Source organism: Syngnathus floridae, chromosome 18, assembly GCF_059516105.1.
Source record: "Syngnathus floridae isolate MCC-2025c chromosome 18, RoL_Sflo_1.0, whole genome shotgun sequence".
In the NCBI taxonomy this organism is placed as follows: Eukaryota; Metazoa; Chordata; class Actinopteri; order Syngnathiformes; family Syngnathidae; genus Syngnathus; species Syngnathus floridae.
Genome location: NC_142430.1, coordinates 9,122,946 through 9,139,258, shown reverse-complemented (window position 1 = coordinate 9,139,258; position 16,313 = coordinate 9,122,946). Strand labels below are relative to the sequence as shown.

Genomic DNA, 16,313 nt, shown 5'->3' with positions numbered 1-16,313 from the left:
TCAAGCTGACCTCAATCTTCCCTCCTCTTTGGACATAGGTTGTTGATTAAAGAGCATCACAGTGTGATTACATCATCAAGTGTGCTCTCATTCCATTAATTTGACTCATTTGAGATTTGCAAAGTCGAAATATTTGCAATGACCTCACCACAGACAGGGTATACGTCAAATAAAATGTTGCAAGTTTGTGATGATGGTGGTGGTGGTTGTCAAATAAAATCATCTAAGTGGACCTAAAAATTTGATTATTTTTCTTTTCATATGTCAGCATGCCACGTGCAATTCTAACTCTCTCCTCTGCCTGCCCTGAAACTGCAAGCACTCCTGAGTAGACATGACGGGAGCTGCAGGGAAGGTCAAGTTGTAATGCACCCTCCTCCACCAACACTACCAAACACACACACACACTAAAGTCTGGTCTCCGTGGAAACTGCTACCTCTCATTTCCATACAAGATAATGTTTTCTGACTCATCCAACACAATCAGCAGAATAACAGCGGCCGTTATTTCATTTAGAAGGTTGATTTTCAGCCAGCAGGCTCTAAAATGACAAGTATTTTTTATAAGTGGTCACGTTCACTTCCATATATATCTGCTGCATGAACCTCATGCAGATTGGTTCCATTTATATTTTGTTAGCATGACTTTTTCCGTTTCCATTGCTCCACAGTGTCCTTCACGGCCGTTCTTTCTCGCTCATAAATGTTTGATGATGCCCGTCAGCTGCTCTCCAATATTGTTTTGACAGTCTAGGGTTGCACAATTTCAAGCATACCATTTAAAATGGATAGTTAAGTGGGAGGCTTTAAAAATTGTATGACATCTATTTTTCTCTCTGAATCCTGGACAACAAAATCTGTCAGAAGGCGCATTTTCTTTTGTAAACATGGTTCCATGTACAGACACAGCTAGCGCTTCCTGGCACCTGAGGACTCCCGGAGAGAGCCATATGTCTCTTTTGTCGTCAGAGCAACAATCTCCGTCTCCATCATGCACTTCACTTTTATTATCCGGCAGGAGCAGAAGTCCAGACAAGCGGGCTGTAGGCACAGTTAACCCAACAAACAACCTCGTCAGCATTCTTAGGTGAGTTTGCTGATTTATTCGGAGCTGCAGCACAGCTATAATTTGTCATATTCAGCTGAATCTGTCACTTCAGGTGCGCCCCAGGGCTCTATGCTGGGCCCCCTGTTTTTCATCATCTGTCCATTCTTTCATTGCTTGGTGGAAGACAAGCAGCTCTACTTCTCCTGCAAAGCCAACATTTGGCTTCCTCTGTCACTCCTCTGCTTATCAGAAGCTAACACCTGGTTCACCTCTAACATCATTCAATTAAACAGTAACCAAACCGCTCCTTGTTGGCACTAAATCTAAATTATTACAGCTGACAGTTTCCCTATCTCTGCTGATTAGGATTATTATCCAGGGTTTTATTCTCTTCTGGGGCTAATGGTTGAAATGTGGCAGAAAATATTAATCTTCATCACTTGGTTCTATTTTTTTTCCCCAGTAAAAGCATAATTACACAATGTGAGCAGTTTTGATATAATAGGATTTTTAACTGGATTTTTTTTAGATATGCACACACACGCACACAATGCTAGAAGGGCTTTAGCGGGTCTAGAGATTTCCGATGGAGCTATAGCACACCCTAGCTCCCGTGTAGCACCGTGCCTGATTGTCATTGACACTGTAAGCAAAAGGTTATCACCCCCATAAACCTAATATTACACTCAAAATTCCTAAAATCAACTAGGCCATGTAAGGAATCCTTGAATAAAAAAAATAAATAAAAAAAAGATTAAAGTTTTGTAATCATAAAAACATACAATTCAGGTTAATGGATGAGTTATCTAAGAAAATGGAAGTGAGGCTGATCACATTAAAAGCACCGAAGCAAATTCATTCTGCTCACAAAATATTCTTTAATTGATTTTTAAAAACAAGTAAGGCAAGAGCTGCAGGAGTACAGTTGTTGTATGAGTGTACTGCTAACTTGGAACACTTTCTGACAATCATTTTGCTTCTTAGCAGGGAGGAAGAGAAAGAAGAGTGCTCAGTATCACAATGTGGCTGGATGAAATTCTTGTCTATTTGAAGAAAACTTATTGCTCACCACAAATCACTCTTCTCCCTGCAGATAGTTTGCATAGCTCAGTAGTTTCCCCTTACTTACTACTTTTCAATGGCAAGAAGCCAAGGCGTTTCATACATCCTAGATCATTTATACTGTACAAAGATACATTCGGAATTGCAAAGGCTCAATCGTTAAAATAAATACTGACGTGGCTAGACAGCAATTACATTTTTGTTGTCATCTCTCGGAGAGAAAACGCACACAAGCGAGGACAAATGCTGACGACAGATTACCTTTTGTTAAATAGAAAATAAATCGCAGTGTCAAAATACACAAAAGTGTTTGTTCATTCTACCGCCACCACCCCCATCAAAGAAGATAGAAAGTTAAATAAAAGTCAATATTTTGTGTTGGAAATGTTCATATCATTTCTGGGCTGGATCGACACACTATTTGTGTCTTTGCTCACACTTGGAAAATATTCCAGCTGCATTTCCAAACACTAAAATACATATTTACACTGCGATCGCTCTTACAAAATAGATTTGCAAAACAGAGGCTGATTTTTATTTCGTGAAAGGCGCCACCTCCTGATGAGACACGATTGTTAATCAAGCTTTGATTAATATAGTCCTTTGGTAGCAAACGCAACATTCGTTCAAGCCAAAAATAAATAGAATCGGGGAAAAGTTTCTTTGCAAACAAATAAAATGAAGGAAAGGTACAGCCTAAAATACGGATGCTGTTGGAGTTTGGATTTAAACTGTTCAACAAAACACAACTAATCAGTCATTAGTGTCAAAGCTGAGCTGTCAAAAACAAAACCCTAAAAACATTTTTTTTTGTCTGTTAGCGACACTGCGCCCCAACATTATTGCCGATCATGCATTTTTCTACTTTGCAAGCACATTTTTCGCTCATCTGTCAGAGTATCATGCACGGCTACGTCATGACGTTCTCTTTCGAGTTCATTCTTGCATCTTCTGCCGCATATTTGGTTCGACAAGTTCTCATGTAAAACATTCTCAGGTCAGAACATGTTTCAATATTTCGAATGTCCCACAAAAGGCACAGATTGGGGCTGCCTGTACTGCATATTGAAATACTATCACCCCATACCGAAATAATAATAATCCATGTCCTGAAATGGGGAGATTGGGGGTAATAAAAGACACATTTTTGGACATGAAAACATTTAAAAGCTTGTTTTCAGCTGTACATTATTGCCTGCACATTAGCTATCATGACTTGCCTATTCTCTTCAAATAACTGGGGGAGCTAAAATACCTCCGCTGAATAAATAAATACTTTTTTTTAGGATGAACTGGGGAGGAAAAGTTGTGGTCAATAACTGAAAGAAGAGCCACTAACTTCTTATTGTTTGGCTTGGAAAACAAAGTGCTTGAGGCAGGTCGGAGGGTTGTCATTTGTCATTTTTCTCTCATTGGTTGTCCAGGACCTGCCAGACGATGAGGTGGCTGCGCTCAGCTACAGATACGGGGGAGTGAAGTTTCATTTGGGCATCCGCCCCCCCTTCTGCCGCTTCCCCCTCCTCATCCCCTGGAGACATAAAATCATGTCAAGTACTGAAAGCCTTCTTGCAGCGTCATTTAATCAAGTTTTAACACAAAGTCAATATTGATCAAACTGCCTGGGTTGAACTCACCCATCCTGAAGTCAATGTAGCCTTCTCCTCCACTCATGATCAACATAGACTTGGTTTCATTTTGGGATGGGTCATCTGAGGTCTTCTCATCACCGCTGGTTGTAGATGGAAGGGCATGACCTGAAACATGAACACACAACTGGCTGTCAATTTGTGGGACTCATCGATGCACCAGTGCACGTCTCACTTAAAAACAAAGAATGGCAACCCAAGAATGGCAACCCAGATTTGTGTTCACCTGGGACGGCGGTGAAGAACTTAACGGCATCGCGATGTCCATGGAAACAGAGCTGGGCGTGGGCCATGGAGCAGTATGGAACAAATGTCCCTGCTGCTACTTTGTCACTGCTCTCATCACCGTAGACGCAAATCGAATTGCCTTCCTGGTTATCCGCTCCTTTGGTTAGTTTGTTGGCGGCTAAAACCAAAACAAGGTTACCGGTGTGTACACCAAATCCGATCTTAAAGGGAATATTCAATAAAATTATTTTTAAATGTCCGACTCACCTTCTACAAGAGGGATTGAAATGATGACTCCATTTCCGGTACCGATCCACAGACGATTACATGACACCATGAGGGCCGTGATGCGCACAAATGAGAAGCCAAGTTTCCCCGTACCTAAAAAAAAAAAAAAAGAAATCATTAGAAATGATTTCAAGGATGACCTCCAGTTATTGAAGACAATAAACCGACCCAACATCTTGCTGACATAAGGCTCAATGTCCACATCCTGGAGGTGCTGGAAAGTGTGGGCGTGGAAGAGCCTGAGTGTGGAGTCCAGCCTGATGGACACCCAGATGCCGTCACCGTCCCACGCCAACTGCCGGACCTGGCTCTCTTTACGGGGATGGGCATCAAATCTCTTCTGCGGGGGCCAAATGAACAAATAATCAGGTGCGGTGTCAAAAAAATTAAATATAGTGACATTCCAAAAAGAGAAATGGAACCTGACCTCAATCTTCATGGCTTTGGACTGCACCACAACGATCTTATTTCTGAAACCACACCACACCTTGTCGTGCACCACGGTCATGCAGCGGATGGAGTAGTGAGGTTTCCCCAAGTCCAGCAGGTGGTAGTTGGTCAGATCCCACTGTCCATCTGGAACATCAACAAAATGACTTGACCGTGATTTTACCCATGGAATTTGTCTGCTCACCAGCTCCGCGATGGAAGATGGCTAAGGTGCCATCGGACAGGCCGACCAGGACGCGCCCTTTCAAGTGTCTGCGGGAGAGAAAAGCACATCAAAAAACCGAACTTCTCGCTGAGCAGTAGTTATCGAAATCGACTCACACTATGCCGAGTACCGAGTCTTTCAGCTTTATGGAATGGAGACATTTCTTCCACTGTGCCACCGATGAGTGGACATACACACTGGGAGGAGGGGGGGGAAATACAATATTGAATTTTTTGCTCACATAATCAAATGATATAATTGATTGTCACCATCCGTTCTGTGCCCCCAGCCACATCGTGGGCAAGACGCTGCTCATCTTCTGAGCCTCTTCTCTCATCAGATCTTGCTCCTCAGCAGTGGCGTTTGAACTCGTGCCAGCTTTGACAAGGTCACCGCACTCTCTACAAAGTGGAGGAATCATGATTGGGGGAAAAATGACATTTTAGCAGTTCACTATTACCTCTGAGAGTAGTTGGCAAAATCCTCCGCTGTCTGCTGCAGCCCCAAAGGATCCGTGAAGACATGTTCACTGTACACGCCGCCTTTGTGACTCTCTTCAGTGTCCTCTACAAGAGTCACACAAGTGAGTCAAGTGGAGTTGCCGATGGAAAATGCTGACATGTCTTACCAGTTTCTCCATTTTCTTTGCCTGCCGTCTGAGGGACGGCCGTCGCCCCCTCGGCCGTACAGCCGACGACAGTGATTCCTCCGAGCACGCTATCGCAGCCTGATGTGCTGCCGCCGCTGTCGGACAAAGACTTTTTGGTTGGCGCCGACTCTGAACTCCAGGTTAGTTCTTCCCCTGCTGGATAGTCTGTCTCTCTTGCACCTGAAACATGTGTTGATGTTTTAGATACATATCTGATTGTGATCTTTTTGTAGTTGTATGAAAATCCTCCAACCTGGAACACTGGTGATACAAAGGACATGTGCATCGCACACAAAAAAGCTGTCCAGGATAATTCCAGGCTGGTTGGCATCAATGACAACAGCTTTCGTCGACGACTGGGTGCTGGTACAAATCCACACCAAGGACGACAACTCGTCGTGTTGACGCAGTTCTTTTTGCTGTTCCTGTTGAGGTGCGGGTGTTTCAATTGATTGTTTTCACAAAAGACGATCAATACAACCTGACCTTGAGTTCTTGATCGAGTTTTTCCAGGCTGCTCTGAGGTCCTATTTTCTTTTTGGGGCTCTCCGGTCCTGCTACGTTGCTATAAAACACACTGGCCCCGACAATGGAGCCTCCATCTCTGGTTTTCCCTCCAGATAAATGGACGCCAGCAGCACACCACAGCTGAAGCACAGACAAGTTACAACTTCCACAATTGTAAAGGAAAAGATGCAACTTTAGAACATACCTTCATGGAGGCATCTTTCTCATCTAAAGGTCGAAGGAAAACCGGAACGGGGAGCTGCTTCATCTTCTCTTGACCGCCATTGTTCTTTGAGAAGAAAATGACATATGTTATATTTCTAGACTCGTTCTTCACCAAGAAAAAAAAAACAAAATCAATGTTTCTACTTACTTTGTGCTTCTTGGGCAGGCTCCAGCCATAAGCCTGCACTCTCCCCTCTTCCTCTTTCTGCACATGGGCTTTAACCTGCTGATACTGTGCCCGCTTCTGTTCTCGCCTGGACACCATGTTATCCACTGGCAATCTGCGAAGTATACCATTTTGTGATCAGTGTCAAATGAATCATCCATCATTTGTGACAGACTTACTCCTCATTGAGAAAATCAAAGGCTTTGCTCTTGTCGCTCGGCAGTTGCTGCAAGGCACTGCTCCTCTTCTTGACAGAAGGTTGGATCTGCGAGGTGGGTGCGTTGTACTTCACGTTGACCGGTGCTTCGGCCGCAGGTTTCTTCGACGCGCCGCCCGATGAACTGAACAAACGGCTGAAACTGGAGTTGTAAGGGCCGGGGAAGGGGAAGGGAGGGGAAGGAAGGGAAAGGAGAGAGCACACAGACACACATATAGAGGGATGGACACAAGCAGTGGCTCCAGCAGAGGGTTTGAGGAGGGCTTGAGCATTTCAAGGATGATGACAAATTGTTTGCATGCAAGCCTCCCTAAAGTTAAAATGTGGAAATACGGCTTTGGACTGTATGCTTATACGAGCAAAACACAAAACAGAAGAGCGTGGTGAGAAAAGTTAGTCTTCTGCCTTGATTTGGACATTAGTGCAAAGCAACACTGAACAAAAAACACCCTCTCGCCCTAAATTGTTAGCGTGGTCTTCGTCTCACTTATCCGGCCTTAAAAATAGCATTTTATAACGAGAGCCGGTTATAACATGAATTGGCATAACAGGTTAATTGTTTCTGTGGATAGGCCGCGCCCACTCATACCTTAGTATCTAAATCGTGAACTCCTCGACTGACTGCTAGTACAAGCACGAGCTGACATGCGTGCGGCCAAACAGGTTAGATTGCGTTCACCAACTTATCCTGTGACATCCCGTCAGCGTAAGCTACTCAAGCAAAGATTAACTGTATATTAAATAGCAGTTAGTGTGCTCAAATCTAGAACCTTCATGTCTGCCATTGTAACTCAGACATTATGAGCGGTCCCAACATACCGCCTGCGCAGACACACAACATCAGGCAGATTATAAAGGAATACACAACAGGAAGGGGAAATAGTCGGATCATCAGAAGTCAGTCCCCTACTATGGATTCCTTTAGTCTTAAATATGCAGAACACACCAAAGTCATGCCTGCAATAACCCAACAAAGAAGAGCCTGACTCATGTATTGCTATTAAACTGCCATGATATTTCTTTTGGCCAGTTTTAACCGAGACCTAACTGCACAGGCTTTTCCTCAGTTGAGATTTTTTTTTTTATGAACACATCAGAAAGCAGCATTTCACTGATTTACCTACCTACTGGAGAACCCCCCCCATACAACATGGAATACAAACCAACACAAAGAACGTCAACAAAAAAAAGACAAAGAGACCACAATGACTGGTAGTTGAGTCAACGCAAATGGAAGGAACTCACAACTGCCAGAGACTGGATTTCTTCTTCTCGGGAAGGACTGGGTTTTCCTTTGATGCCCTGAGGAAAATAATAATATTGAAAAAATAAAGTGATAAGGCGAAACAAAATCGATCTTTGCTCTTACCTTATCATCTCTGTCCATCTGACAGCCTCTTGCAGCTCCATCAGCCTCTCCTTATACTGGTTCCTCTCCATCAGGACTCTGGCCATTTCCACCCGAGTGAAGCGTTTCCTCTGAGCTGTGGGCACGTCGCTCTGCACAAGCAACACCGATGTTGACGTCGTTGATGCTTTCTTCTTCGTACGGCGTATTACATCAGCAAGAACTCACATCATCTTCATTCTCAGTCTTGGATATGTTTTTGCTGTTGTCGAGTTCAGCTCGGACTCTAAAGAGAAGGACATGTTTTCAACATCAAATGTGAAGCATGATATATATAGAATTGTAAAATGACACACTTCTTCAGTTGGTCTTCTAAATCTTTATTCTTCTCCTCAAGTCTGATCTTGGCCTGAGTCACGGCGTCAAGCTCCCCTTGTAGGACCTCCTTCTCACAGGACAGCTCGTCCATTCGAGCAATCAGGTCATTCTTGACCACATTTAGGGCATTTCTGAAAATAAACATGGATTTACTTTTAAAGCTCTCACGGGGGTCAAAGGTTAAACATTAGAAGCGTACTAACTTTGTCTCGAGAAGTTGAGTATTCTCCTGGATAAGATGTTCCACTTCACGGCCCATACCTTAAAAAAAATAAATAAAAAAAATCACATTGATATGTATTTATCTAGTTTAAAAAAATACATATTCATAAAAGCATTTGACATCTATACTAGACTCTGTCTTACCTAAAAAGTTGTAGTCTGAGATTCATAGTTGCGGATTAGAATTTGAAAGGTTATTATTAGTCTCATTGTAAACTTGACTAGACTTTCTAGTCTAAAAAAATCACAATTTCACGACTATAATCACCATGACAGAAAAAATCTAAAGCTGAACAGAGGTTTAATAATGAAAAAATATATATTATTACCAGAAAAGTCATCTGTCAGGTTGACAAAGCCCAGCAGCCAACAAAAGACAATTTATAAAAATGATGGGAGGAGGTAATTGCTAAATATCTGGAATGAGCAAGGTTGATTACCTAAAAGGTCCGCTCCTTCATCCACATCTCCTATGTAGTCGTTTCCTGCAGAGGACAGCTCCTCGAACAGGGAGTCTGTGTTCCGGTCGAATGCTAGATTCTCCACGCCGCCTTTAGTAGGGGTGCTGGACACATGATTTCTCACTCGTATCAACATTTTTTTGAAATTTAGAAAAAAATATTTGGTAGCAAATTTGGAAGTTGCTGCTGAAAATGTCAGCAGGTTTTAAAAATGAGAATAAATAGTGTGTGACTTTCAGCTGTCCTGTACCTCGTTCCTTGGCAGTCATGGAGGTCCATGTCCAGCTCAGGAGTGGACTCTATAATGGCTAATACTTCAGACTTTTCCAGATTGTTTTCTAAAACAAACAGCAGGGAAACGTCAGGGTTGAGTTGAGCATTTGTCAAATGTTTTTTTTTTTTTTGGTGTACATATTGTTAGTGCTGACCGTTGCATTGATGAGCCATAGCTGCCGCTTCCTGATTCTCCTGTTGTACTTGCATGCTTGAAATGTTCTTACTGTTGTTGGGTTTACCAACGTTGCAGTCCAGATTCTTGTCGAGGCCTCCGTGTTCCTGAGGCGTGACTCCGGTTTCCGAGGCAACGGGAGACCCAGAATGACTCACTGCGACGGATGAAGGGCTCGTATCGCTACACGCCACGCCATGGTGGGATGACGTTGCTGAAGTTTGACAGTCACCGCTTTTCATGGTGTTTGTTGTCGAGCTAGCCATCTGAGATGTTTGGGACGTTCCGCCTTGTGATGATGAGGAGGGAATCTGTTTGGAGACACCTCCCTGCTTGGTTGGAGAGCTGGATTTGGAGCCTTCGTGGCTTGTATTGGCCAGCTCATCCTTAAGTACACAGAATTGATGAAATGATTGCATTTGAATGAGTTCATCGTGAGCGTTGGATAATCTTGAAACTTCCTACGGCAGCACTGTTAGTAAGAGTAAATCACACGTTTGCCTCTACATTGTTTTTCACTGCACACGCACACAAACACTTTTCTACCTGATCAGACTTCTCATTGGGTAATTTGAACTTTCCACTTCGGACGTCAAACTAGTTCATAAACAACACAGCACAGTAATGGAGTTGAATGTGTGGAATAGTCCATCATTTGAAAAATAAGACCAATTAAATCAAGCAAAAAAAAAAATCTAAATGATGACATGGCGGTACTGTATTCCATCAATGAGTCCAACAGATTTGAAGAGCAAACTTTTCTCGATATAATGCAATGGAGCAAGTCATTTATATTCATGCAATGTGGTTTCTAACGGCAACAATGTCAAGACTCTGTCCTTCTTTCCTTCCTTCCCTCCCTGAATGGCACCGTTTTCTGCACTTACTGGGCTTCAGGCCACCGAGTTACAACACAAGCTGTTCAATATTCTAAACACCCCAAGATTCTTTTCTAAAACAAAAGTAAAAAAGAGCTCACATTTGATTACATACAAAAAAAATCCAACCCTACATTTGAATTGAACAAATTTAGAAATCATCATTTAAAAAAGGAAGGCAAAATATTCCAAATATGACGTGCACATACCTTAAGGCTGGTGTTAGACCTTGGATGGCTGAGGTTGTTAGCGCTCCAAGGTTCAGCGTGAACCTCCACGGGCTCCCTGTGGAGGTCAGTGCTCATGCCATCAATCCCTGGGACCTGAAAGATGCCCATGGAAACGGCACGATCCTTCCTAGATACACAATGGCAATTGCAAGAAACAGAACATTAATCATATTTATTTTTATTATTAAAACAGGTGCTAGAAAAAAAAAAGGGAGATTCAGACTTGAAGTTTATTTACATCTCTGATTAAAAATCCTGGCAACATTTTGTTGATCAGTGTTACTTGACAGCACAAGTCAAGTGACTATTTTATTTCATAAAGCCCAAAAATGTTGATCGATCAGGACCTCACTAAAATGTACCTCCTGTGGCGCTGTATGGAAGGTAAAGCTGGCAGGGCAGGTAAGCTACCAGTAGCGACCAGCAGCAGCACTGACAGAGACACCAGTACAGCAGAGTTGATGACCACCGCTCCCCCAACAAAGCCAAAAACAAAAAGCAGCATACGCCCGGGGCTCATGGCCCCACGTCTCAATGAAGCCAAAAATGTTTGGATGAAGCTGTCAAATGCAGCTATAGGTGCCACAGAACAGTAGCCAGCGGAAGAAAAACACTCTTCAATTTGGTATAGCCTAGCCTTAGCAGAAAAGAGCAGGGTGCAGTCACAAAAGGAGAAATTCAGCAGCAGAAGAGCAGACAGAGAGGAAAGAATAGAATCCTTTTTGGAGAGGCTGGTTCACTACGCCACCGTCATCCTCTGGTCAATCTGTTTGTGTTGCTCTGTCGCTTCCTGTCCTCTGCCGAGATGTGACACAGCAGGCACTGTGCAGTACAAAACGCTCTGACGTTCTCTCTCTCTCTCGATCTCCCCCTCTCTCTCTTTGGGTCAGATGCTGAGGCAGCCTGCTCCATATGCCTGGCTTCAGCTCTGCTGCACTACCCCAGAGTAATCCCTTTGAGTGTGGGTGAGAGGATTTTGGTCGTGAATCGAAATTTGATTATACGCACACGATTGGGGGATGTTATTTTTGGCTCTGATGCATGTTCAATACACCATTTATTTGATTTTTTTTTTTTTTTCTGATTTGCAATGAAAGGCTTTCCTGCAAAAAATCGGCCCATCATAATCAGCGATTGATCGGAGCGCCACTAAAATACAATACATATATACAAGACTATATAAGAACTGATATTATGAACCACAAAGTTCCACCTTACCGCACTCGAGCAGATGTGCTTGTGCTTGTTCCCGAATCGGAGGGCTCCACTGTTACGGTATGCTGGTGTTTGGTTCGCTCCAAGTGCTCCATGTAACTGTGGATCATCTGCAAGGTAAAATATAATATAAAATATGTTATATTTTGCACGGTAGATGAGGCAGTCATCTTTATTTTTCCCACCTATTTAATTATCTGGAGGGTGTTTGCTTGTTACTATAATAAGAACATAAGATTCCTAAAAAAATGGTTTGAAATCAAACTAATGGGATACCTCTGTGTGTCTCTGGTGGAGCGCATTGTACTCCTTCTTGAGATCCGCTTCCCTCTCTTCAAATCTGTTGACTACACAGAAAGACAAAAGAAAAAAACAAAGAGGATATGATTCATCAGTTTGTGAAAACATGGAAAAGGAGTGAGAAGAAAGTCAGTGTGGTTAAGCTGCTGCTTTGACAGCTCATGACCACAAGGGGGCCCCCTATGACTATGTATTTTTTCTTACCTTTGTCAAAAGAATCACAATAATGCAACAAAGGTAAAGAATTCATTTTTATGTATCTATATTTAGTCATTAGGAATCAATCATGCTTGTAAAGAAAATCCAACTAAGTACCTTGATTTGCTAAGTTAAAACAAAAGACTTGTTCTTAATGGTGATTGGACCACACTCCAACAAGCATGCTGATTGAGCACATACTGCTCCTAATTCTGCCAGTAAATAGAATCTAGGACAAGTGAAACTCCAAAAGTAGGAGAAGCTGCAATATGCAAAGCAAAATTGATACGGCCACTTGTCAACGCTTCCCTTGGTCTCCAACCTTGACGGTAAACAAACAAGCGGTCACGCGCTGTCAACAAGGCAGTCATGCAAGCATCATGAGGGCTTCTTGCTTGACGGCCTGGGAAGATTAGCTCGTCGTTCGCTTGGAAACTTGACTCTGAAACTTGTCTTGCCCTTTCTTACTCATCGGTCCGTCTTGAGACAATTGGCCCTTGAAATAGTCACAAGATTTGAAAAGGCTCAACAATTGAGCTTGTGTGCGCATAAGCACATCACACCTTACTTTGATCAGCATAGTTTCTTGCTTTGAGCTCCAGCTGACGCGAGCGTGACTCCAGAGTTACCACTCGACACTGGAGCTCCTTCCTCTCCCCATCCAGGGAGTCTTCGTTGGCGATGTATCTCTGCAGATGAACAAAGCGCAAACTAGCGACATTAGCTTCTTACTTTCGGTCATATTGCGTAACCACTGTGAAAAATAGGTGGGTAACCACGCCGAGATCAATCTTCTATTCTCAATGTTGTTATTGAACCTGGCGGCTGATGGATGATGCCGCTTTCTTTGTCAAAGAAACGTGGCAAGGCCCGGTGTTTGTTTTTGTGTGTTTGCATGCGGGCGTACTTTCAGATAGAATCGTTTGATAAAAGGCTTAAGGATAGCAAAGTAACATTGCAAATAATAAGAGAGTAGAGAGGGAGCCTCAAAATCATTCAATTGTGCGAGTGGACCAGGTATTGAATCTTGAACTTTTGAACGGGATTCAGTCTTTTTTCATGCTTGTAAACATGCAGTCTTGTGATGCAGGCCTTCTATTCATATGACGGACATTGTGACCTAGAGGAGCTTGTGATCTGCAAACAGATGAGGATCAACCCCATCACAAGCAGCCTCTTGTGAAAATATTGTTTTGTTTCCCCTCACTGAAGTATTTCTCCAAGCTGTTTCTTTAAGATTTTCCGTGCACTTGAACGTGTCCATTTCAGCCTGCGGCTTATCATATGACAAAGAAAGGAAAGTTGACCAGAACATGGCTTTCCCCCGTCGACTGTCATGCACAACGCTTCTTTTGTCACGGAGGTCCGATACGCTAACACAAGTGACTTGAGCGCAAGTGTATGAATGCGAGCAAAGACACAGTGCACCACTGTAGCGGCTCTCCATTGATAGGCTGGAATGAACTGGCTTTGTTTGGGAAAATGTCTTGCTTGCTGTTGGGGCCTTCAGGCACACCACCCTGACATCAAAAAGTTCAGGGAAAGTGCCTCCCGGTAGCATGGCTTAGATTAGCATGACTAACTCATGACGGAAAATGTGATTTTTGCAACAACTCTCATAAGCTGGTCCCATTATGCTCATTTTGGGCATCCAATTCAAATGTGTTGAACTGCAATTTCATATTCTGCACTGTGCATTGCTTGACCGTCTCTTGAAGGTCAGCAGACACCTCTGACTGGACAAAAGAAGTCAGGGAAGTCCTTGTTTTCCCCAAGAATTTCCTGCCTTGCCTTTTCCTCCGCTGTTGAGATAAAGCTAGGTTTAGCCCCGCTGGCCTTGGAGCAGTGACAAGGGGGATTTGGCTCAAATAATTCACTGTTTGATGAAGTTAATATTATTGGGTTGAATGTCATTTGCACCCTTAATGAGAAGATTAGTAACAAAGTTGTGCTATTTGCTCCATTTGATTTGCTTTAACAGTCCACACTGATCCCATGATAGCGCTGCAACATTGCCAACTTTTCAACAATTGGTGCTGCGTAATGAAAAAACAGGGACTTTTTTCCAGGCAATGCAAAAGGAGCCGTTTGGCTTCTGACAATTCCGTGAATGGATCGGTACAATAACATAGCAGCTAAATTTAGAGCAACACATACTTCTCACTCTGATGCCAAAAGAACCAAAGATGACGTGGGCCTGTCAATCTTACCTGACATTCTGGGGTCAAAGGTTGAACCTACAAGCTTGAGGAAGTCATGACAAGACCAAAGATCACAACACTCCACTGTGACCTGCTGCTCTTGTCATTCACCAACTAACTGCCAGTGTAGTGCCAACAAATGTTTCCATCGTGGATACCGACAAAAGTAAATGCACAATTGTGTGAGCGTTACATGTGATGTAATTGTGCACAACTTAATGTTACATCATGAGGCCGGAAGCCTTAATAGGTGACTTCATTTACATAACAAAAGATGGAATGGTCTGGCTACAAAGAAAGCACACTGGGTGGACAAGTTCTCGCTGAGCCTTTTGCTGTCATGGCTTCTGCACAACACCTGCACACATGAATTGTTTTCTTAAGAATAAAACAAACAAATGGCTTAAATGCTTGCATGACTGCAAGAAATTCACTTAAGTGGGGAAAACCACAAGATCTCACAACAGAACAGCAGTCAGCTGAGTGCCGTGGATTCAATTTGCACTGTGGTAAATTGCTTCAATGTGGATAGCGCGAGGGGAAAAGGCTTTTTGGTGGCTTTTCTAATAACAAAAACATTTTTTCCATGGCAGACAGTGGTTGATGGTCTAATGCAAAGAAGTTCTCCATATAATATATTTTTAACAAACAATAAAAAAAAAATCGCTCTAAAAACTAACTGGATTTAGTATTATTATCATGACTTTTATTATGACTGATGAAAACTTTTTGGTGCAACAGGTGTCAGTTAAGTATAATGCTTATTCAATAGTGGCTGTCCAGTTTGGTAGTGTTATGCATTATTTTCCACTATTAAAACAGATTTAATTTCAAATGTAGTGCTTATGATTGATATTAATTTCGACAAGTATTTGAATAATCTGCTTATACTGTATTCTAGTGACAAATTGTGGTGGGAAATCACAGTATGTTGTGCAAACGCACCTCTTCAATGTGCTTCCTCAGCGACTTTTCTCGTTCGTACTGGGTGACAAGTTGCTCGTTGTCCTCCTTCAGAAGTTCGAGCTCCACCTCGTGCTCTTGGTTGACAGCGAACACCGAGTCCAAGTTCTCCAGCACGGCAACAACAAGCGGCATCAACTCCTTCACCACGTCCTCGTCGTACTTGGCGATGAGCCGCTCGAACTCACGATATATGGAACTGGCCAAACCGGAGACCCGATCGGACATCATGGTGGAGTTGCAGGAGTCATCCTGGTAGAGGACGACGTCGTCCAACTCCATTTTATGGCCGTGATTCGCACACTTCTTCCCCCGGCTAATATGAGTGAGCTAGCCGCGAGCTTCGGATTGACGTCCGTCCGGAGGCTGTTCGCCTTGTTAGTCTCGAAGCAGTAGATGTTTCTAAAGCATAGCGTAAGCGTTCTGCGCCTCAACGTCGGAGAAAAAGTACGTCCTAAGCGTCTCTAGTGTTTCACTTCCCCGATCTTTCCTCCAGTTGACTTGAAGAGCTTTGCTAGCCCCCGTTGTTGTTGTTGTCGTTAGCAGTCGTGAAAAGACTTTACTTGGCTCCTGATTAGTTTCACTGTCCAACAGATGAGCTCCTGCTGCTGCATTTAGGAGTCATCGGAAAGACGACAACGTTGTTAACTTTGCCAATCCGCAAGCACGGTTTTATTAGGATTTCATCCATTAAAAAGAGGGCAAAATTATTATAACGCAATTAATGAGAGTTTATATTCAAGCTAAATCGTAAGTGAACGTACTGAAAGCGCGTATTCG

At 43.0% G+C, this 16,313-nt stretch overlaps 1 protein-coding gene across 2 annotated transcripts; it reads right to left on the bottom strand.

Moving 5' to 3' along the window:
* Positions 1-1,906: 1,906 nt before the first annotated feature.
* spag9b (sperm associated antigen 9b) lies at positions 1,907-16,152 on the bottom strand. 2 transcript variants are annotated; one of them, XM_088359832.1, is made up of 29 exons: positions 15,516-16,152; positions 12,938-13,058; positions 12,148-12,218; positions 11,875-11,981; positions 10,636-10,783; positions 9,529-9,934; positions 9,351-9,438; positions 9,080-9,204; positions 8,621-8,678; positions 8,396-8,548; positions 8,268-8,325; positions 8,061-8,191; positions 7,937-7,993; positions 6,654-6,833; positions 6,457-6,589; positions 6,289-6,372; positions 6,063-6,224; positions 5,830-6,001; positions 5,556-5,756; positions 5,388-5,493; positions 5,197-5,328; positions 5,044-5,124; positions 4,907-4,974; positions 4,700-4,848; positions 4,441-4,612; positions 4,252-4,365; positions 3,983-4,162; positions 3,745-3,864; positions 1,907-3,638 (listed from the first exon to the last, which is right to left on the bottom strand). In XM_088359832.1, exons 1-29 carry the CDS (start codon positions 15,813-15,815, stop codon positions 3,520-3,522), a joined length of 3,996 nt encoding a protein of 1,331 aa, XP_088215958.1. In that variant the 5' UTR covers positions 15,816-16,152; the 3' UTR covers positions 1,907-3,519. The 2 variants fall into 2 exon arrangements, with proteins under 2 accessions (XP_088215958.1, XP_088215959.1); XM_088359833.1 differs by having other exon boundaries at positions 6,654-6,827.
* Positions 16,153-16,313: the final 161 nt, after the last annotated feature.

Bases quoted from the DNA above. Each gene is read 5' to 3' on its own strand.
- spag9b (XM_088359832.1), bottom strand. From the start codon at position 15,815: ATGGAGTTGGACGACGTCGTCCTCTACCAGGATGACTCCTGCAACTCC. The intron at 4,975-5,043 runs GTGAGTCGATTT...TCTCTCCCGCAG, and splicing joins GACTCGGTACTCGGCATAGT to ACACTTGAAAGGGCGCGTCC. The intron at 3,865-3,982 runs GTGAACACAAAT...TTCATGTTTCAG, and splicing joins GTTCTTCACCGCCGTCCCAG to GTCATGCCCTTCCATCTACA.